Source organism: Orycteropus afer, unplaced genomic scaffold, assembly GCF_000298275.1.
Source record: "Orycteropus afer afer isolate SDZICR_OR568_19922 unplaced genomic scaffold, OryAfe1.0 scaffold00033, whole genome shotgun sequence".
Taxonomy (NCBI): domain Eukaryota; kingdom Metazoa; phylum Chordata; class Mammalia; order Tubulidentata; family Orycteropodidae; genus Orycteropus; species Orycteropus afer.
Genome location: NW_006921620.1, coordinates 14616345 through 14640175, shown reverse-complemented (window position 1 = coordinate 14640175; position 23831 = coordinate 14616345). Strand labels below are relative to the sequence as shown.

At 39.2% G+C, this 23831-nt stretch overlaps 1 protein-coding gene across 1 annotated transcript in view; it reads right to left on the bottom strand.

Moving 5' to 3' along the window:
* The window catches only part of PALMD (palmdelphin), a 77251-nt gene extending 56226 nt beyond the window's left edge, over nucleotides 1-21025 (bottom strand). The window contains exon 1 of the mRNA XM_042780304.1: nucleotides 20942-21025. Coding sequence (XP_042636238.1) covers nucleotides 20942-21025 — 84 coding nt within the window. The remainder of the gene's footprint in view (nucleotides 1-20941) is intronic.
* Nucleotides 21026-23831: the final 2806 nt, after the last annotated feature.

Genomic DNA, 23831 nt, shown 5'->3' with positions numbered 1-23831 from the left:
GATAATTAACACATCCTGATTGCATGTTCAGTCAATTTCAGACTGCAGACGTTGATAAAAATCTTCAATTTCCTTATCTTTGGCTGTGGTGGTTGGGGCATAAATTTGAATAATAGTCGTATTAACGAGTTTTCCTTGTAGGCATATGGATATTATCCTATCACTGACAGCATTGTACTTTAGGACAGATCTTGAAACATCCTTTGTGTTGATGAATGCCACACCATTCCTCTTCAAACTGTCATTCCTGACAGAGTAGAGCACATTGCTGTCTGATTCAAAGTGGCCAAAACCTTTCTCCCACTCTTCCGCCCTGCTGCTTTGGGCGTGCCTGAGTTCCCTCTCCTCACCTGGATCACTGCAGCTGACTGCTCTTATGTACGGGTTCCTGGCTTTTAATCCCCTTTCTCCCGCTCTCCCATCCTGCTGCTTTGGGCGTTCCTGGGTTCTCTCTCCTCACCTGGACCTCTGTGGCTGACTGCTCCTCTGTCCTGATTCCTGGGCCTTTTAATCCACGTTTTCCCACTCTCCTGCCCTGCTGCTTTGAGGTGATTGAAAATACATGCATATGGGGTGATTGAAAATACCATGTCTTGAATTAGGTGTCCCTTAGTCTTCAAAAAGACATTTTTGCTTTTCAACACTTTAAAGAGGTCTTTTGCAGTACATTTGCCCAATGCAATCCTTTGTCTGATATCTTGACTGGGGCTTCCATTGGTGTTGATTGGGATCCAAGTAATGAAATCTTTGACAACTTCAATCTTTTCTTCATTTATTGTGAAACTGCTTATTGGTGCAGTTGTGAGGATTTTCATCTTCTTTATGTTGAGGTGTAATCCATACTGCAGACTGTGGTCTTTAATCTTCATCAGTAAGTGCTTCAAGTCATCCTCCCTTTCAGCAAGCAAAGTTGTGTTGCTGCATATCACAGGTTATTAATGAATCTTCCTCCAATACTGATGCCACACTCTTCTTCCTACAGTCCAGCTTCTCAGATTATTTCCTCAGTATACAAATTGAATAAGTACAGTGAAAGGATACAACCCTGATGCACTCTCTTCCATGCAGTACCTCCTTGTTCTGTTTGAACGACACCCTCCTGGTCTATGTAAAGGTTCCTCATGAGCACAATTAATTGTAAAGGAATTCCCATTTTTCTGAATGTTTTCCATAATTTATTATGATCTACACAATCAAATGCTTTTGCATAGTCAATAAAACACAAGTACACATCTTTCTGGTATTCTTTGCTTTGAGCTGAGATCCCTCTGATAATCCTTGTTTCATGCCCTCTTCTGAATCCAGCTTGCATTTCTGGAAGTTCCCTGTCAATATATTGCTGTAACCATCTTTTAATTATCTTCAGCAAGATTTTACTTGCATTATTATTATTATTATTATTATTATTAATGATATTGTTTGACGATTTTCACATTCTGTGGAATCACCTTTCTTTGGAATGGGTACAAATATGGATCTCTTCTAGCCAGATGCCAGGTAGCTCTCTTCCAAATTTCTTGGTATAGATGAGTGAGTACCTCCAGTGCAGCATCCGTTTGTTGAAACATCTCAATGAATATTCTGTCAATTCCTCGAGCCTTGTTTTTTGTCAGTTCCTTCAATGCAGCTTCAACTTCTTCACTACCATTGTTTCTTGATCATATGCTACCTCCTAAAATGAATGAACATTAACCAATTCTTTTTGGTACAGTGACTCTGTGTATTCCTTTCATCTTCTTTTGATGTTTCCTGCATCATTCACTATTTTTCCAATAGAATATTTCAATATTGCAACATGAGGCTTGAATTTTTTCTTCAGTTCTTTCATCTTGAGAAATGACAACCATGTTCTTCTTGTTTGGTTTTCTAACTCTAGGTCTTTGCACATTTCATTATAATAATTGACTTTGTCTTCTCAAGCTGCTCTTTGAAATGTTCTGTTCAGCTCTTTTTTTCTTGTCATTTCTTCCATTTGCTTTAGCTACTTTCTGTTCAAGAGCAAGTTTCAGAGTCTCTTCTGACATCCATTTTGGTCTTTTCTTTCTTTCCTGGGTTTTTGATGACCTTTTGCTTGCTTCATGGATGATGTTCTTGATGTCATGCCACAATTTCTCTTGTTTTTGGTCATTGGTATTCAGTGCATCAAATCTATTCTTTAGATGGTGTCTAAATTCAGAAAGGATATAATCAAGGTCATATTTTGGCTCTTGTGGACTTGTTTTAACAGTCTTCAGATTCAACTTGAATTTGCATATAAACATTTGATAGCCTGTCCCTCAGTCAACTCTTGGCCTTGTTTTCGGTGAAGATATTGAGCTTCTCCTTTGTCACAGATGTCACCAATCTGATTACTGTGTATTCCATTTGGCGAAGTCCACATGTATAGCCACCATTTGTGTTGCTGAAAAAAAGTTATTTGCAATGAATAAGTCACTGGTCTTGCAAAATTCTACCATGTGATCTCCAGTGTCATTTCTATCACCCAGAACGTATTTTCCATTACTGGTGAATCTTCTTTGTTTCCAACTTTTGCATTCCAATCACCAATGATGTTCAACACATCTTGATTGCATGTTTGGTCAATTTCAGACTGCAGAAGTTGGTAAATATCTTCACTTTCCTCGTATTTGGCTCTGGTGGTTGGTGGGTAAATCTGAATAATAGTAATATTAACTAGTCTTTTTTGTAGGCATATAGATATTATCCTATCACTGATAGCATTGTACTTCAGGATTGATCTTGAAACATTCTTTGTGACAATGAATGCCATGCCATTCCTCTTCATTTTGTCATTGCCATAATAGATCATATGGTTGCTGATTCAAAATGGCCAATACCAGTCCATTTCAGCTCACTAATGCCTAGGATATCAATCTTTATGCATTCCATTTCCTTTTTAACAACTTCCAATTTTTCTAGATTCATACTTTGCACATTCCATGTCCTGATTATAAATGGCTGTTTGCAGTGGTTTCTTCCCATTTTGAGTCATGCCACATCAGCAAAGGGAAGTCCTCAAAGCTTTATTCCATCCACATCATTAAGATCAACTGTACTTTGAGGAGGCAGCTCTTCCCTGGTCATATTTTGAGTGCCTTCTGACCTGAGGGACTCATCTTCTGGCACATATTGGACAGTGTTTCAGTGCTATTCATAAAGTTTTCTAGTTATATATTAAACAGGGTTTCACTACTATTCATAAGGTTTTCACTGGCCAGCTCTTTGAGAAGTGGATGGTCCCTTCCTTCTTCAGAGTCTGTCTTAGTTTGGAAGCTCTGCTGAAACCTGTCCATCATGGTTGACCCTGCTGGTATTTGAAGCACCAGTGGCATAGCCTCCAGCCTCACAGCAACACACAAGCCACCACAGTATGACAAACTGACAGACAAGTGGTAGTTGAAACTTTACAGGATATGTTAATTGTAGAACATTTGGAAAATCCAGACAACTATATAGAAAACTATAAAAATCACCTGGATTCTCATTATTTTAGAAATAACTACTGTCAACATTGTGATGCATTTTATTCTCAACTTTTTACAGTACACTCAAAGTGCAGATATATATGCCTAGACAAATACACATGCACACATCACCAAAGAGGCCCAGACCCACAGTTTTATGTTTTGCCTTTTCATGTAATATTATGTCATGAGCATTTTCTATGAAATTAATTTTTATTAAAATTTGTGGCTGTTTGGTATATCATAATTTGCTTAACTATTTCCCCTTTTTATGATTTTTAGGTTGTGTTGAATCTTTGCTATTATTAGTAAGTAAGGGGTGAACTTCCATGTATTTAAATATTTAACTTCTTTTCTCTTGTTATTTTCTTAGATTTCTATAAATTAGTTACCAAGTAAAGGGATAAGAATGTTTTAAAAATTCTGATGCAGATTGTTAAAACACTTTAATGGAAACTTGTTTTAACTTATATGTCCTCAAAACAGTGATCATCCCCTTATTCTTACTAATTATGAATATTACAAGTAAAAAATACTTCAACCATTTGGTAGGACAAAAGAGTATCTCACTGATATTTTGACAAGTGTTTCTTTCATTACTTTTTGTTGTTATTTGCCATCGAATCAGACCCGACTCATAGAGACCTTCCTTGGCTTTCTGAGGCAGTGTCACTAAGGAAGTAGATTGCCCAATCTTCTTCCGAGGAGTGGCTGGTGGGTTTGAACTGCCAGCCTTCTGGTTAGCAGTCAAATATTATTCTTGGCTCTTTGTGTTAATATTTTTTAATCGCCTGTTTGTGCTGTGTACTTGTTTTCTTGTTGGCTATTAGTGACCTAGGAGCTCTGGTGGCGTAGTGCCTAAGGCATTTGACTGCTGACCAGAAGGCTGGCAGTTCAAAGCCACCAGCTGCTCCTCGGAAGGAAGGTTGGGCAATCTACTTCCGTAGTGATACCAGCTTGGAAACCCAAGGAGGGGTTGCTATGAGTCAGATCTGACTTGATGGCAGTGTGCTTGGTTTGGTCTGGTTATTAATAACTTATTAGTAGTCTTTTGTTTGCTATGTTAGTTGTAAATACTTAATTTTTTTAAACTCATTTGCCTTTAAATTTCTTCATAGTGTTTTTTGAAGTAATGAAATATTTTTTTCTACTGCTTTGATGGTTTTAATATCTTTTGTCATATGAGATCCAGGAATTACTTATCTAAGATAGCTTGATTAATGGTAGTAGATTATTTTTCCACTTGGACTTTGGAATCATTTTGTTAAGTTCCAATGAAAACAAAATAGAAACTCCAAGCAATTCCTTTTCCTTTCCCACTTTCCACCAAATCAAGTCAAAAATCAAACAAGCAAAAACTACACACACTGATGAGATTTTAAAATTTCCTCTTAATAATAATGATAATTATTCAGAGATAATCAGAAATCAATATTACTATATATAATTTATATCTGTGTGATATAAATGATACATTATGGCTCATACAAAATTGGAATTATTTTTTACATTCAGTAATCTGGCTTATTTCTTTAATGTCTCATGAACATAATAATATACCATTCTTTAGTCTTCTTAGTTTTTATATTTAGTGGCTGCAAATTATTCCATCATGTTTATATGTATCAAATACTTACTCAACTAATCTCTTATTTTGGGCATTTAATTTGTTTCCACTTTTTGCTATTAGAAAGGAACCTGTTCTAAACATCTCAGGATGTCCATCTATTTGTGCATCTGTTATTTTTCCTTAGGATAGGTTCCTTGTCATGAATTTCTAGGTCAAAGGATAAACCAGTTTTTTGAGTTTTCTGATACCAATCGCCAAATTGTCCTGCATTGATATTGTAACAATTTCATGCTTCAACCAGCAGTAAGTGAGAAATTCTCTTTAGAGAGTTTGATCAGAATTGCATTATACCTAGAAATAAACTTAGAAGTAAATGACAGCTTTTCTGTATTCAAACTTTACCTCCAGGAACGTTACATTTCTTCAGTCAAATATGTTTCTCATTAAAGTTTTTACTTTCTTCACACAAATACTGCAGATTTTTAAAATTAAGGTTATTTGTAGATCTTAACAGATTTTTAGTTTGTAGTTGTTAGGACTTTGATAGTTGAATATCTCATTTTCTAACTAATTAATGCTTTTTCACAGAAAGTATTGAGTTCTGTTTATTCATTTTGTATCTCATTACTGAACTCTCACATTCATTCTTATTATCCTCATTTTCAGAGATGATAAAACTAAAGATGACAGAATTTATTAACTTTTTCATTTATATGGCTGGTTCAGTGGTGGACCTGGTATTGAATCTAATTCTCTGTCACTCAAAGGTGATGTTTTTCATATCATGCTCTATTTCTTCACAAGTATGTAACAGAAACACAATTCTCCAAGCAAGGGATGTTATAATTCCAAGGGGTTTTACACTGGTCACAGTGTTCTGTACAACACTTACCACCAAATGTTAAGAGTAACACTAACATTCTGCAGAGTGTCTCTAATGAGCCTGTGATTTCAAGAATGGTTAAGTCCAGAAAAAGAAATTATATAATTATATAATAGCTTCAGTGACTACAGGCATGATGATTGGAAGCTAAAGGGGACTAGATCCCGGCACATTATAAATCAGAAGTTTTTAAAATGGAAGAGAATGGTCTTAGGAGGAATCGATCTACCTGATATTAAAAGTATTCAAGGAGAAACTGGGTGCATCTTCTGAGTATGGAGTAAAGAGGATTCCTGCATTGGTTGGGAATATAGACAAAGAAATTAAGTTTTCTCTTTAACTCTATGATTATTTTACATCTATCTTTGAAATAGCCCAACTCTTTAAGTTAGCCATGGAAATGAAATGGGGTTTTTATTACTACTCATGGGGTAAATTGAAAAGCACAGGTTTTCAAAACCTCATTTTATTCATTATTTTACTCTTCTTTCCCAACCTTGCAACAAATTCAAAAAGATATCTGAAGAATGCACTTTGTGTTTTATTCTTTTATGATTGTCTGTGCTTGTTCTAATGAATAGTGAGAAAAGAGAAAAAGATGTTCTTATGCGCCATTGAGTCTGTTCCAACTTATTGTGACCCTATGTACAAAAGAACTGCCCCAGCACTGTGCTATCCTCACAGTCATTGCTACGCTTCCAGCCACTTGTTAGCCCCTTTTGCAGCCACTGTGTCAGCTGATCTCATCTAGGGTCTTCCTCTTCTTTTGCTGACATACTACTTTACCTAGCATGATGCCCTTCTCCTGATCTCTCCTGATAAGATGTCCAAAGTATGTGAGACAAAGTCTCCCCATCCTCAGTTCTAAGGACCATGCTGAGCGTAGTACTTCCACAACAGATTTTCTAGGGATGCTATAACAGAATACCATAAACTGGGTGGCTTAAAACAAGAGAAATTTATTCTTTCATAGTTCTGAAGACAAAAAGTTCAAAATTAAGGTGTCAACAGGGTCATGTTCTCTCTGAAGTCTACAAGGGAAGATTTTTCCTTGCTTCTTCTAGCTTTTGGTAGCCCCAGGTTTTCCTTGGCTTGTGGCAGCGTAATTCCAATCACTGCCTCCATCTTTACATGGTGATCTTCTCTCTATGTCTCATCTCCTCTTCTTATAAGTGCATCAGTCAGACTGGATTAGGGCCTACTGTACTCCAGTATGACCTCTTTCTAATTTAACCGATTATACCTGCAAAGACCCTATTTCCAAATTAAGTTCAATTCACAGGTACCATGGGTTAGGATTTCAACATATTTTATGGGGGATAATGACAATAGCAAACAGAAAACACAGTCCCTGAAAAATCAAGGGGTGATACTATCCTCAATGGATAGAAAATCCTTAGCTTTCCAACTTGATGGTATTATTCATTCAGGTTTATTTATGTATTTATTATTTTTTTAAATTTATGCATGTGTTCAAGCTACTATAGAGTTAAGTATTTGGGAAACTATGAAAGCTACAAATGTGCCTTTGCTGTTCAGAAGCCTTGGCTTTAGGGAAGAGGCTGTTCAGTGAATGGAAGGAGGTAACAAAGGCTAGAAAAATTGAATGCTCAAAAAATGACTTTGGTTATGCCCCATTGATTTTAAAGAGATACAAAACTCTTCTAAAATGTTACCATATTTTTCTCTTAAGCATTCCTACTCCTGGCACACTGCGGTAGGTGGGAAGAGACTACAGACAGTGAAGGTTAGAAAGCAGTTAAATGAAGCAGAACTTCTACAGGTTCTTTCCTTTGCTTTTCAAACTCTATCTATAAGAAGAGACCAACAGAAATCTGAACAAGTTCTGAATGAGGGTAAGGGTTATGGTTTTAATGGTTTTAGAATTTATTGTGTCAGGGAATCTGATGAGCAGAAGTATAGACTCAAGTTCTGCCATTTAACTAAAGTTCTGCCATTTAACTAAACCCTTAACTTTCCTTGGCCTCAGGTTTTCCACTTATGAGATGTGATGGAAAAACATGCTCGAGAAAATACGTAGAATACTCTTTGCACAAATGAGATGATGGATATGAAAGTTAAAAAATTTTTTTTTGAAGGATAAATGCTGAGACATAACACCCTCAGCCCCTGCTTTGCTTCACTGAATCTGAGGTGGCACATGGCAAATCTGGCTATATCTGATTTCTAGATAGCTAGGAGACCATTAGAAAAAGGGCATCAGTAATGAATATGGATTGCTCCATAAATATCACATCCTTCCAGTCAGAGCCTGAACACACATTAGCACATGGAAAGTAACTTTTATCACTTACAATAAGAAGTGGAAGTATACAACAGGTGAGTCCCCTCTGGCTCAAAAGCTGTCCAGGCAGATTGGATGGCTTTTCTATGCACATCCCACTTTGTGTCATGGGTGGGAGATTCAAATGGGACAATTACGTGGCACACCATCTCCCCTGGCTTCTGGAAACTCTCCAGGTAGATATAGATCCTTCCATGTCTGTCCTGCAGTAGCCTCGTGGCTGAGGGACATAATGGAAGCCTACCTTCTTCTAGTCTTCCACTGGCTAAGTAGGTTCACTTAGGTAGGCTGTAAGCTTAATGTTATGCATGCTGCCCATTAGCACCATAGCTGAGGAGACAAAGAAAACTTCCTCTTCTAGTTGTTTTATACCTCTGCTAAGGAGCTCTGGTGGTTCAAACCCACCAGCCACTCCTTGGAAGGAAGGTCGGGCAATCTACTTCCATAGTGATACTGCCTCGGAAACCCAAGGAGGGAGATCGTTATGAGTCAGGTTCTACTCAACAACACATAACAACAACAAGGAGCTCTGGTAGCATAGTGCCTAAGGCACTTGACTGCTAACCAGAAGACTGTCAGTTCAAACCCACCAGCCACTCCTTGGAAGGAAGGTTGGGCAATCTACTTCCGTAGTGATACCACCTCGGAAACCCAAGAGGGGGGTCGCTATGAGTTGGATCTGACTCAAGGGCACATAACGACAAACAGCAACAAACAGATATCAGGCCTCAGTAGGACTGTGTGTTCTGAGACCTAAAGATGCCAGAGGAATGGAGAAAACGATGGCTGCCTGGTGTATCAGAAGGTCTTGCCTCCTCACAAGTGCTATGTACAAATAAAGTGTGGTGTGATTATTGTTATTAATCAGAATTCTTTTGATATTTTTTATATGCTAGGTTTGTTAGCATGAATTGATTTTGTACAGCTGGTATATCTCTTTTGAATGGGTTCCATCATCCTATATCAATCACTGAACCAGCTACACATTGAAAATGCTATGCTTACAACAAAAGCCAGCCCTGATTCCCATGCAGAGGTTCAGAGGATATCCCAGTTCTATGTCTTCAGTGGCTTGACTGAATCCTCTCAGTCACTGAAGTTTTAGGTAAAACTGTAGGTACACATTTCATTCAAACTTCATTCTTAAGTTGTCTTAAAGAAGAAATTTCAAGGGTTTCTGGTGAGAAACTTTTTGGGGCAGTAAATTTTCAGGGAATCTCTCAAAAATAATTCCACTGTCATTAAAATAAGTTAAAATATTTCAATTTTATTTTAAGAGAGGCTAGGTAGTTTGAAAGGAGATTAGGAAGTGAAAGTCCTGTTTCAGTTTTAGCATTGAGCTATGCTATAGTTGTTTAAGTCAGACATTTAGACTCTAATTTCAATCACAGTTTTCTCAAGAATGGGCTCTTCCTCTGACCACCCAGTATTGTTTAGAGAGTTGCTTGGGATCCTTGTCGGTAGAGAGCCTTGCAGAGTAGTATTATCATTCTGTAGCACACTGGAAAAACTTTCTTCCGTTATCAAAAAGTAGTTTCCTTAATGAGCTATCAAAATTATTATACCTCATCACATGGTCTCCTTTATGGGTGGGCTATTATGTTTGGCAAAGAAATGTGGCATAGCACATTTGTTTGAAGAAACCTTTCCCTCTCTGGAAGAAACATGTAATCTCAGTACAGCACTGTGGAAAATTGCGCAGAGGGTTTATTGTTTGAATAATCTGGCATGGGGCCTTCTTATTTAGAAGATTTCTATATCTCCATGGACCTTCTTTATGTGAATGTCTTTAGATGCTCATGACAAAATGGAACTGGTTCCTGTAACTGTCTTTTATACCATGAGGTATGTTTGGTTAGCAAGGGAACATTACGTATTCTTTTAGCCACTATTACTTTAGGAATTCCTTAGAACTCTAAATAACACAATGACTCAAACACATGTTTAAGGTATATCTTTGGTTAAGTTCTCAGCCAGCTTGTTCTCATTCTCACTCTCTCATTTTGCAGGTAGAATGAATAGGAAAAATATGTATGTGGCCAGGCTGAGATACAGAAGCAGGACTGGCTCTATGGGTATTTGGTCTGTGCAGTCATGACACCGTGCTCAGGAGTGCCCAGCACTAGGTTTAGTGCTCAGCTGTTGCCATCTTGAAATTCTTAATAATTTTAAAGGGACCCCATATTTCCATTTTATACTGGATCTCAGTAATTATGTAGCCTCTTTCAGGCCATACAACGTGTTATTAACTGTTGGAGAATCTCAGATATTGACAAAAAGGGAATAAGATGAGGTGGAAAGCCCAGTAACAGGGAACAAATGCTAAAGAAGTAACTAGAATGTGTGTGTGTTTGCATTGTTTCGATAGTTTTCTCCATAATGGGTAGATTTCTACTCTATGTAAAGAGTTCTCACCTTCTAAGTCCCTGTATTTACAAGTCAAGAAGAATTCTTTGGGAGTGGAAGGAAATAGGGAGTGGATCTGGGGAAATGTGAGAGCACCTTATTTTTCTGCATCACGAGAAGCTTTGGCCAGCAAATTTGGCTCAGTTGCTCAAATTCCAGCGTCAGGACTTTATATGGCTTCTTTCCAAAATGGAGTCAGTTCTAAGCAGGTGCTTGTACTTGTGATTATTACTGTTGTCTAACTTTGAAAACAGTATATATTTCCTTCAAGTATACGTTTAAATGTCACTCTCTCTGTGAGGCTCACCCTGACCATTGTATTTAAAATTTCAACCCACTCCCAACCCCATTCCTGACTCCCTTTATTTTACATATTTCCATTTAAATACCTAAGGCTTGGCACATCTAGATAGTTTAAGATCTGGAAGTTTTTCAGTCTGAGCATCCTCATATTATTTACTAACAGTATTTTCTCATGCCACCATTGGAGTAGAGATAATAGGACAATTTGTTCCTTGTGCGGGAGGATATTTAGAGTGTACGGAATATTGCTAATCCCAAGAGAATTTTCTTCTCTATTTCTGAGAGAATTCACTTGGGTGTTTGTACTTGTTCTTCAGTGTAGAGAATGTTCACTTCCAGAGAGGAACTCTGTAGGAGTAATTCTGTCAGTGATATATTTAATCCTCCACCTTACTCTTTCCAGAATAAGTTAAAGACTTTGCTATTGCAAGTGCTGTTGTTGGAGTTGTCCTTTGACTTCCAGTCACCTCATTTACAATGGGATCAGACTGTTGTGTCCATCGGGTTTTCATTGGCTGGTTTCTTAGAAGATCACCAGGGCTTTCTTCTGAGTCTGTCAGACTGGAGGCGCCACTGAAACCTATTCAGCTTTATAGCAAATATAGTCCTCCCCTTACGGACAGGTGACGGCTGTGCATGAGGTTTACTGGCTGGAAACTGAACCTGAGTCGCCTACATGGAAGGTGAGAGTTCTGCCACTGAACTTAATATTAAAAGTGAATTTCAAATAACTAATCTTTCAGTTGTTCTCCTTTTGTATAAAAATAAGCTATTTGTTAAAATAGCTACTAATTTGAAAAGACCTGCAAGGGACTTTTAAAAGGTGAAAGATGTTATTTGAACAGCTTGAAGGAACCCTGTTTTCCAATTACAGTTAAAAACTGACCTCTTGGGCTCATGGGTACTTTGTTAATTTACTAAAGGAAGAGTTGGTACGTGGATAAAGTAATGAAGGAGGAGCATGAGAATAAGTAATTTTATAAAATAGAATACATACTTGGCACCCCCAAACTTAACTGTCTTCTGTAAACAATAGTTTCTGTGTTCTTTTATAATTTTTATCTTTATTCTCTTTAAGTGTTTGAGAAAAGTTCTGACTAATTTGAAATTCAATTTACTGATATAAGAAATGAATGGGACCATGATCATAGTGTCACATTCCATTCACTGCTCATGTTTAATCTTTTTCTTCCTTCCCCCTCCCCCAGAGGAACAGGAAAACTACACTTGGTTCTGTCAAATTATAGGCATATACATTTGTTTTCCAATTCCTTGCAGAAGAATGAATGACTTTTTGGACACTCAAAGCCAGGCGGAATAAGTACAAACAGTGGAGATGATTTCATTCCACAGCCAGGAATTGGAGAAACAAATTTTAACATAAAAATTAAATAGGTCTTAGAGTATAATAATTTTTTTCTTCCAAAATGAAATCTGTGCGTTTCTGTGACTAGGTACATCTGACAATTTTACCATCTAATTTTTGTCACTGAAGAATGGAAAATGATCCCAGTATAAAGGAATAAGAGGAAAGCAGTAAAATGAGAGAATTGTCTCTGCGTTTGACTCTAAGTCAGAGATTCTGAAGTTTTTGAGTGCATCCAAAAATGAAATATCCTTGCAAATTATTGGGATTGCTATGTGTTTGCCTTTTCCCAGGCAGACAGGGAATAGCTGAGGTACCTTGTTGGGTAAAGCAGGGGTGGAAAAAGTTGGCATTTCCCAGAGTGTGCCATAGGGAGATGAGATGTGTTGTTTCCATGGACACATTACTGCTCCATTTTTCCTCTAGGCGGTGACAAATGTGACTAGCCTTAGTCTGATGAGAGGTTAGGGTAGTGGACAATTTGTTTCTATAATCTTTTCCAAAAAATTTCCCCTCACAACCTTCAGACAATTATGTTATTCCTAAAACAGAATTACCTTGTGATCTTACTTCAGAGATTTGCTTAATTCTTTCTCGTGGCATATGTTTGTGCTAATAGCATTACCCCAAACATAGTTATGTCATCAAAACTTCACACACCTGTAACTTTAGGAACCTACTTTCTCTCCTGTGTGCTTTTAAAGCATTATGACTCTTGTTCTAGCTCTTTTTGCATTTGGAACTCTCAGTGAAAATTCCTCATCTTTCTCAATAACTGTACATGGCTATATATTTACAGTATATGCTGCTTTAGTAAAAGTTCTAAGGTGTGTTGAAAGAAATAAGGTTTAAACAAGAATGTGCCCTGATTAAAAAATGAAAACGAGGAACAAACAAGGGGCTACTAGTGTATTTCACGGGACATATGATTTCACTTAGTTAATGAGTTGATAGAAGTGTTAGAAGAAGCAGAGCTTGTACTCACACAGCTCACATAGGCTATTAAAGTAACCTTTAGACAACAGCTGTAATGCAAAAGGCCTACGCCAAAAAAAACAGAGCAGAGCTGAGATCCTGTCCCTTCAAACAGGACAGCTGAAACTGTGGCTGACTTCAACAACAAAAAAGAACAAACAAAATAAACAACAATCCAAACTAGGGGTTTCTGAAGAAAGGAAAATATGTTAGTTAGAAGTTAGATATTTAAAAAAGCTTTGTCTTATTGAAAGATGCCAATCTTATCAGTGGACTCCTATCCTAGTTCTTTATCATTGACTAAGAAAACATTTCAACTTATTGAATGCTTTCTGGGTAGTACTGAACATTGTATCCATTTACCAAGAATCCTAAATTGGGGTTTGCATTATAATTTTTCTTATAGAGACTTGAAGAGCAAAGAAAAAAAAAAAATCTTATTACCCACGTTCATTTTGCTTTAATCATTTTTAAAGTACACATTTTTTTTTTTTTCCTGATTGGTAATTTCAGTGGCAGAAAATGCTGAGAAATTGGGGTGTCAACTTCCAGAGAATTTTTTTCTTAAAAAATTTTATCATAAGTTGTAGCTAATGATAAATGATAGTACCATAGATTTCCAGGTTACTGCCAAATACGGGGTTTTATAAAAATTAAAATAGAAAAGCTGGATCATTTAAGGAAAATAATTCATTTCTTGCTTTGACCTTTTCCCAGAACAAATGTAAAAAATGCAACTATTTTCCTTCCCGGCATTAACAAAATATTTTCCAAATCCATTGCATGCACTGCATTCCTTTATCAAGATCTAACTCAGTTTGTGACTCTGCTAGAAACCAGTGTCTTAGAATTAATCTGATACGTGCTTTTACCTACTTTTTCCTTGTTTAATGCTTAGCTTAAGTGCACCAACATTCATTTTAAATTCTGTTAGGTTTTCTGGAACACATTACCATACACTACCTACATCACACTATGGAATAAAAAGTTTTAGGTTTTTTTTTTTTTTTTTTTTAAGTTCTTCTCTCTCTCATATGACTCTTTTTTGATTCTAATTTTAAACTAACCTTTTAATACATTATTTAAAAAGTTTTCAAGTTGGGGATCTTAGAGCCAATGTCCATCAAATATAAATTTAGGAGGACTGCATTTCTAAGATACATAGAAAGTAAATGATAGTTAACCAAACTGCATTAAAAGCTTTTGATGGCTGTTTAAAATGTAGGCAGAATCTTTGTGACTGTCAAGAACATGTGCCCTACCGTCAGGTTCTGAAGTCCAGAGGTTCACAAAGGGTTAAGAGAGAAGCCAAGAAGCGCCTGTGACAGTTCTGCTTTTCAACTTACAGGGGCTCAGCGGCAGAGACAAACTAGCAACGTGTCTCTGCCGCGCCTCTAAGCAACCACCTTAATGAGTTATAACTGTATGCAGACTTACTGTGATGGCCTGGAGTCTTTCCTTCACCAGCTCAGCTTCTTCCATTCTAGAAATCAAGGATAGGCAGCCGGGGAAGGAAGTCCAAAACTACCATAAAGCAAGGAGCCTCCTTGGGGAGCGGAGTGGGGGTGACAGGCGAGAAGCAGAGAGGAATCTGCTCTTCTTTCGACTAGGGAAGAAAAGGAGAAATTTCCGACTTGTCAGGAGCGTCTGTGAGCAGATGCACAGATGAGGTCAGACAGACACATGTAATGAGGGTGTGCTGGGGAGGAGACGCTGAGGCTGCTGGCACGAGTTGACTGACAAGTTTGAACGGCAGCGGCACAAGCCCTTTTCCTTCAGGAGCTGCCAGCTCTTTGTTGTAATGTGCACAGTTAGCAAGGCACATTTTCTTATTAACTGTTCCTTGCCCAATTCATTATTTTCTGGGAGTGGCACAGGGAGCCAGTGTTTAATCCACCTCTGTGCTAGTGTGGCATAACTTTCCCTGTTTGTGTGGGTCTGTGTGTATTCCTACAAAGTTAGTTTACCTGTGCTCTTACTCCAGAGCTTACACAGAAAGCCTCACCTTTACTGGGGCAGAAGTGCCAAGCCACTTATTTGTCTTTCTTCCTCTGGTTGGCTTTAGATCCTAATAAAAAAAAAAAAAAGTATAGTTATTTTAGAACTTAGTATAGTGATAGATTTACGTCAGGCTACCCCCCTCTCCACCCCCTCTCCTTCCTTTAACAGTTTGTTTTAAATTTTGGAGTCCTTAGGTCATGGAGAACTCAAAGGTGTTAACGTGACTATATTAAGAATTTGGCCCACCACCAGTATTCAGTGTGGACTAAATGTCAAGTAGCCCCCTTGGTTATTTCTTGACTTGTATTTCTATGGAATTGAAGCTCTTTCTTGGATCTTGTTCAGAAATGACACTTTTGGCATTCAGGAAGGTGCCCATTTTGACTCACTGGTTATGTGAGTGAAAGGAGGGAGCCTCTGCAAGTGCAATAAGACATTCTATTACTGCTTGCATCCCATCACTTACTGTGGGTATTCTCTCGCCCTTTAGAAAAAGCCAGGCAAGCCCAATGAAACTCTTAGGTCAAAGCAGAGGCTGAGAAGCTTTGCAATGTACTTTGTTTTCTTTCCCCTATCATTTCTGTAGGAGCTCTGGTAGCATAGTGCCTAAGGCACTTGACTGCTCACCAGAAGGCTGGCGGTTTAAACCCACCAGCTGCTCCTCGGAAGGAAGGTTGGGCAATCCTACTTCCGTAGTGATACTGCCTCGGAAACCCAAGGAGGGGTCGCTATGAGTCGGGGCCGACTCAACGGCAAGCAACAACATCATTTCTTTAATTAAATTTATTTGTTGTTTTTAGATGCTGTTTAGTTGGTTCCGACTCATAGTGACCCACTGTACAACAGAACAAAACACTGACCAGTCCTGCACCATACTCACAATCATTGCTATGCTTGAGCCTGTTGTTGCAGCAACAAAGTCAATCCATCTTGTTGAAGGTTGTGATAGTAAAGGTTGTCTGTCAACTCGGCTGGGCCATGATTCTCAGTGGCTTATCAGTTTTGATGTAGTCATGTCCTGTGATGTGATCTGATATAAATAGCCAAGTAGTTGAAGGGTGTGGCTTGCTTCCAATACATATATGGATATCCTGACAAAGATCTCTGGCTTTTTGCTCAGGATCATGCATATGGCCCATCATCATCTGGACTTGAGTCAGTGACCTGCTATATCGCCTGCCAATCTTAGGATTGTTGCCTTCACAGCCTGTGAACTAATAGTCTGTCATCTTGGATGCATCAGCCTCTGAAGCCAGCAGCCTGCTATGTTGCCTGCTGATCTTGGGTTTGTCAGCTCCTGCAGCTGCTGAATCAGGAGAAGCTTCCAGCCTGACATTTGATGTACAGACTTGGTACTTGTCAGCCTCCACAACTGAGTGAGCCATTTCCTTAAGATAAATTTCTTTCTCTCACTCTTTCTATACACTTCACTGATTTTGCTTCTTTAGAGAACCCAACCTAAGACATTTGGTACCGAGACTGGTCCTTGAGAAACAAAATCATAAGGATGAGTTTTCCAAATTAATTCTTAAGTTTGATTAGTCATAAAAGCATTGATGATTCTGCCTAAAACGTGGAAGGAGCTGCTAATCCATGGTGTGAGGTGGCAATATTAATACACAAAATAGCACTACTAATAGATCAAGTATTAGTGAGAAGTGAGGCTCTGGATGATCTCATGTTTGATACTTTTCTTCAATTTTGTCAGAATGAAAAGTATAAGGAAGCTGGTTGGTTAGTCCCCCTTATGTTAGACCAGTGGTAAAAGAACAAGATGAGCTCATGGCTTTGGAGTCACACCTGAAGCATCCCATAATAGACAGCAATGTTTCCACTTGTGTCTTGAAAGAAAGCCTTATTTCCTATAGTAACAGAGCTGCTGTTGCCAAAAACCAAACCCAGAGTCTTATGAGTGGTTGAATTACAACGCCAGTTGAATTGCCAACTTTGAATAGTGTCTAAGTTAAAATGAGGGCATTGATTGGGAAGAAATGGGATCCTGGGAAACTTGGGATGGGGACATATGAGCAGATAATCAGGAAGTTGGGGACATTGAGCCCCTAAATTCCATTGAATCTCTCCTGTCAGCAGAACCAACTCTCTTACCCCATCTGATGAGACTAACCCAGCTGTGGCTGCTGAGTCATTGAGATGTCACCTGGGGCATTTCCTGAGGCAGATGCATTACAAGACATTGCTGAATGTTCCCAGGAACCATCCCCGCCCCCACATTGTTTTTTCTGGACCTGTAATAAGACTTAAGTCCCAGAAATCTCCAAAAGGTGAGGTACAAACTATGACCAGGAAGAGATATGCTACACTTGATTTTTCTAATATTTACAAACAGAAACCTAGAGAATATATGTGGTAATGACCATTAAGGGTGTGGGATAATGGTGGAAGGAACATAAGTTTGAATCAGTCTGTGTTTATTGATTTGGGCCCACTAAGCACAGATTCTTCATTCAATGTTTCAGTTTGAGAGGTTAGGAAAGAATCTAATAGTTTATTTGGTTGGTTTACTGAAGCATGGATTATGTGGTGGCCTACACTAAGTCAATTTGAACTATCAGACTTTCCTCAGTATAATGTAGAATAAGGTATCTTGGAATAAGGCTTAGGGAAATTGGCATGTTAGAATGGATTTATCAGATTAGACCTACAGATCCACACATGCAGTCCCCAGAGGACACACTTTTTACCACAACAATGAGGAACACATTTGTGAGAGGAGCCCCAGCATCCTTGAAGATTGCTGTGATAGCTATTTTGTGTAAGCCAGATTTGACAGTGGGAACTGCCCTAATTGAATTAACTATACAGTGGTGTAGTGCCTAAGGCATTTGACTGCTAACCAGAAGGCTGAGGGTTCAAACCCACCAGCCTCTCCCTGGAAGGAAGGTTGGGCAATCTACTTCTGCAATGATACTGCCTCAGAAACCCAAGAGGGGTCACTATGAGTCGGGTCCCACTCAATGGCAGTGTTTTTTTTTTTTTTTTCTAACAATGAAGGGGCTGATTGGAGCCCATGGTGGTAGGGGCCAATTGGCAAAGATAATTATTAATCATCAAAGACAAGGTGGGCATGGCTATTGTAATGGACAGCAGAGTCAAAGCAGTAATCATAATAGTCTGACTTGTGTGGACTTATGGTGTTGGCTACTTAGGCATTTAGGCATGGTGTACCAAAGAGTGAAATAGATGGGAAAGCTATGAAATATTTACTTGATCTGTATAAACAGAAGAATTCTAGGTTGAGTGAATAGCAGTCTAACTCTAATCACCAGAATACAGAATTACAGCCCCTCATTCAAGTCCCAGACTTGAGCCAATTTATACCCACAACTTGAATGAAGGGGAGGCTGGGTTCTTTTGAGGAGGAACCCCGCAAAACTGTCAAAAGTTTGTACAGTTAATCCTTCTCCCAGCCTTTCCCAAAGGGATCTACAGCCTTTTATTAGAATGAATATTCATTGGAGAAAAGGAAATAAGATGAATTTTTGGGGATTACTGGATATTGGCTCTTATTTGACACTAATTCGAGGAGACCAAAAATGTCACTGTGGCCCACCAGTCAGAGTAGGCCATATGGAGGTCAAGTTATTAATTGAATCTTAGCTTAAGTCCGTCTCACAGTGGGTCCAGTGGGTTCCTGGACCCATCCTCCAGTGATTTCCCCAGTTCCCAAATGCCTAATTGGAACAGACATACACACCAACTGCCAGAATCTGCACATTGGATCACTGACATATGGAGTAAGGGCTGTTATGGCAGGAAAAGCCATGTGGAAGCCATTAGAAACTACCCCTACCTATGAAAATGGTAAACCCAAAAGAGTATCACATTGCTGGTGGGATTGCAGAGATTAGTGCCACCATGAAGGGCCTGAAAGATGCAGGGGTGGTGATTCCCGTCATATCCCCATGTAACTCACCTATTTGGCCTGTGAAGAAACAGATGAATCTTGGAGAATGACAGTGGATTATTGTAAGCTTAACCAAGTGGTTTTTCCAACTACAATTGCTATTCCAGATGTGGTTTCATTGTTTGAGCAAATTAATACATCTCCTGGTACTGGTATGCAGCGATTGATTTGGCCAATGCCTTTTTCTCAATTTTGGTTTTGAAGGATCATCAGAAGCAGTCTGTCTTCAGCTGGCAAGGTTAGCAGTATACTTTCAATGTCCTACCTTGGAGTGTATCAACTCTCCAGCACTATGTCATAATTTGGTCTGAAGGTAACTTGATTGCCTTTCCCTTCCATAAGACATCATACTTGTCCATCACATTGATGACATTATGCTGATTGGACCTAGTAAGGAAGAAGTGTCAATGAATCTAGATTTATTGGTAAGACATTTGCATGCTAGAAGGCGGGAAATTAATCTGACAAAAATTGAAGGACCTTCCACCTCAGTGAAATTTCTAGGGGTCCAGTGGTGTGGGGCAAGTTGAGATATTCCTACTAAACTGAAGGATAAATGTGATCCCTCCCACAACTAAAAGAAGCTTAATGCCTGGTGGTTTTTGGATTTTAGAAGCAACATATCCTTCATTTGGTTGTGCTACTCTGGTCTATTTATCAAGTGACTAAAAAACCTGCTTGTTTTGAGTGGGGCCCAGAACAAGAGAAGGCTCTGCAACAGATTCAGGCTGCTGTGCAAGCCTTTCTGCCACTTGAGCCATATAATCTGGCTGATCTAATGGAGTTTAAAGGGGCAGATAGAGATGCTGTTTGGCGTCTTTGAGAGGCCCCTATTGGTGAATCACAACGCAGACCCTTAGGATTTTGGAGCAAACCCCTGACATCTCAAAAGGAAAAATAGCCTTTGGCTTGTTACTGGGCTTTAGTAGAGAATGAAGGCCTAACCATTGGCCATCTAGTCACCATGAGGCCTGAGCTACCCATCATGAACTGTGTGTTGTGTGACCCACAGTCATAAAATTGGAAGTGCACAACTCCGTCATTAAATGGAAGTGCTTCATAAGAGATCAAGTGCAAGCAGACCTGGAGGCACAAGTAAGTTGCATGAGGAAGTGGCTCAAATGCTTGTGATATCCACTCCAGTCATAGTACTTTTCCTCCTCTAGTTTGTACCTATGGCCTCATGGGGCATTCCTTTTAACCAGTTAACTGAGGAAGAGAAAACTCCTGCCTGGTTTACAGATGGTTCTGTATAATATGCAGGCACCACTGTAAAGTGGACAGCAGTAGCACTGCAGCCCCTTTCTGGGATATCCTTGAAGGACAGTGATGAAGGAAAATCCTCCCAATGGGCAGAAATTTGAGTGGTGCATCTAGTTGTTCACTTTACTTGGAAGGAGAAATGGCCAGATGTGCACCTATATACTGATTCATGGGCTGTGGCCAGTGGTTTGGCTGGATGGTCAGAGACTTGGAAGGAACATGATTGGAAGGTTGGTGACAAAAATGTATGCAGAAGAGGTATGTGAGTAGGCCTTTCTGAATGGACCAAAGAAGTGAAGACATTTGTTTCTCATGTGAGTGTTCACCAAAGGGTGATCTCAGCAGAGGAGGATTATAACAGTCAAGTGAATAAGATGATGCATTCTGTGAAAACGAGTCATCTTCTTTCCCCAGCCACTGGGTTCATGGTGGCAATGACAGATGTTATGCATAGGCTCAGCAACATGGAGTTCCACTCACCAAGGCTGACTTGGTTATAGCCACTACTAAGTGCCCAATCTGCCCGAAGCAGAGACCAACACTGACTCCACGATATGGATCCATTCCGTGGTGTGATCATCCAGCAACCTGCTGGCACGCTAATTACATCGAAACACTTCCCTCATGGAAAGGGCAGTATTTTATTCTTACTGGAAAAGACACTTACTCTGGATATGGATTAGCTTTGCCTGCACACAATGCTTCCTCCAAAACTGCAACCCGTGGACTTACAGAATACCTTATTCTATGCAGCATTGCTTTAGATCTAGTGACTCAATTCACAGCAAATGAAGTATAGCAATGGGTCCATGCTTAAGGGATTCACTGGTCTTACCATGTTGCCGATCATCCTGAAGCAGCTGGCTTGGTAGAGCTATGGAATGGCCTTCTAAAGATACAATTACGGCACCAGCTAGGTGGCAATAACTTGCAGGGTTGGGGCAATGTTCCGCAGGAGGTATATGGTGCTATTTCCCCATACCCAGGATCTGGGTCCAGGAACCAAAGGGTGGATATGGGAGAGGCACCACTCACTATTACCCCTAGTGATTCACTCAAAAAAATTTTTGATCCTGTCCCTATTATTCTGTGCTCTCCAGGTCTGAAGGTCTTAGTCCCAAAGGGAGGAGTACTCCCATCTGGAGACAAAATACTGATTCCACTGAACTGGAAGTTAAGGATGTGACCTGGCCATTTGGACTCCTTATGTCTCTGGATCAATAGAAAAGGAAGGGAGTTACTGCATTGTCTGGTGTAATTAATCCTGATTACCAAGGGGAAATTGGGTTGATGTTACATAATGAAGGTAAAAAAGAATATGTCTGGAATACAGGAGATTCCTCAGAATGTCTCTTAGTACTACCATGCCATGTGATTAAGACAATGGAAAACTATAGCAACTTGATTTTGATATGACTACTAATGGCCTAGACTACTCAGGAATGAAGGTTTGGATCACTTCATCAGGCATAGTAACATGACTGGCTGAGGTGCTTGCTGAGGGCAAAGGGAATATGGAACAGGTGGTAGAAGAAGGTCGTTTTAAATACCAGCTACAACCATGTGATCAGTTGCAGAAATGAGCACTGTGGTTGTTCTGAGTATTTCTTCCTTGTATGTATACATAAAATGATTTTGCCTTCTTCAGCTATATAAGATGTAAATGGGCCTAATCTATTTTTGGTATGCATGCTAATTGTATCATGTCAGGCATAGTATGACTTTATAATTGTCTTTATTTAGAGATTGTGTGAAGCTTAAAGAGATCTGTATAAGTGCCAGGTTGAGAAGGGGTTGACTGTCAACTTATGTGTCAACTTGTCTGGGCCATGATTCTGGATGGTTTAGCAGTTATGGCAGTTATGATATAGTCATCCCCCATGATGAGATCTGATATAATGTAATCACTTCCATGATGAGATGTGCTATGAACAGTCAGTCAGTTAAAAGGGTGTTTCTTCTGGGGTGTGGGCTGCTGTATATATTTATGTACCAAAAAGCCAAACTCATTGCTCTCAAGAAGATCCTGACTCTGTATATGTATATGTATATGTATATGTATGTTGTTGTTGTTATGTGCTGTTGAGTCGGACCCGACTCATAGCGACCCCTCCTTGGGTTTCCGAGGCAGTATCACTACAGAAGTAGCTTGCCCCATCTTCCTTCTGAATGTATATGTATATATATGTGTATGTGTATGTGTACGTATATTTATATGGATATGTACACACAGGCATACAGACATCCTGGCAAAGATCTCTGGCTTTTTGCTCAAGATCCTGCATCTGGCTTATCATCATCAGGACTTAAACCAGTGGCCTGCCATATTGCCTGACAATCTTGAGATTGTTGCCTTTACAGCCTGTGAACCAACAGCCTGCCATTTTACCTGCCAATCTTAGATATGTCAGCCTCTGAAGCCAGCAGCCTCTGTATTGCCTTTTTAGCTCCTGTAGTTGTGTGAGTCAGGATGAGCCCCCAGCTTGATGTCTGACCCATGGACTTGGGAATTTCCAGCCTCTACAACTCTGTAAGACATTTTCTTGGGATAAATTTCTCTCTATGTATATTCATAAGCTTCGCTAGTTTTGCTTCTCTACAGAACCCAGCTTAAGACAAGAATCTTCCTCTTTACCGGGCCTGATACCCTTCTTCAGAGACTGGTCCCTCCTGATAACATGTCCCAAGTACATGGGATGAAGTCTCAGCCTAATTATCACCTACCTCATTATTATGTGTTTGAATATTATCAGGCACCTTCATAGCAGCATTCAGCTAAAGAGGTTAAAAGGACAACCCAAACATTAAACATATGGTTTAATTTCCTTTCTTTCCATTTTTGATATATAATAATATTAACTAATATTTGTTAAATATAGGCAAATGTTTTACATCCTACTTTTCTTAGAAGGTGTTGAGAGATAGGTTCTATTATCTCTGTTTTTAAAATAAGGAAACTGAGGCTCAGAGAGGTAATTTGCCACACAGCTAATAAGGAGATAAGTTAGTATTTTTATAATGGCCATTCATCAAGGCCTGTCCAAGTGCTCAGGGCATAAGCTGAAGATTAAACCAGTTATTATGAGAAATAGGAGGACCCCTAGACTCCTCTTCCATCCAGCTGCCAGAACACTTACAGCTGGATGTAAAACCCTGTAGAATTCTGCTCTGGAGAAACTGAGTGGCCCTACTAGAGAAGACTTGAACATGTTGTCATTGGAACTACCTGACCAAATAGCCCACACCCCCACTCTGTCATCCTAAGGTGAAACTCTCGGTTTTAAGAATCTGAAATCATCATACTTGAAAGCAGTTTGTCTTTGCTCAGATGTCCCCAAATAAAACTTTTAGGCAGGATAGAAAGTTGGAG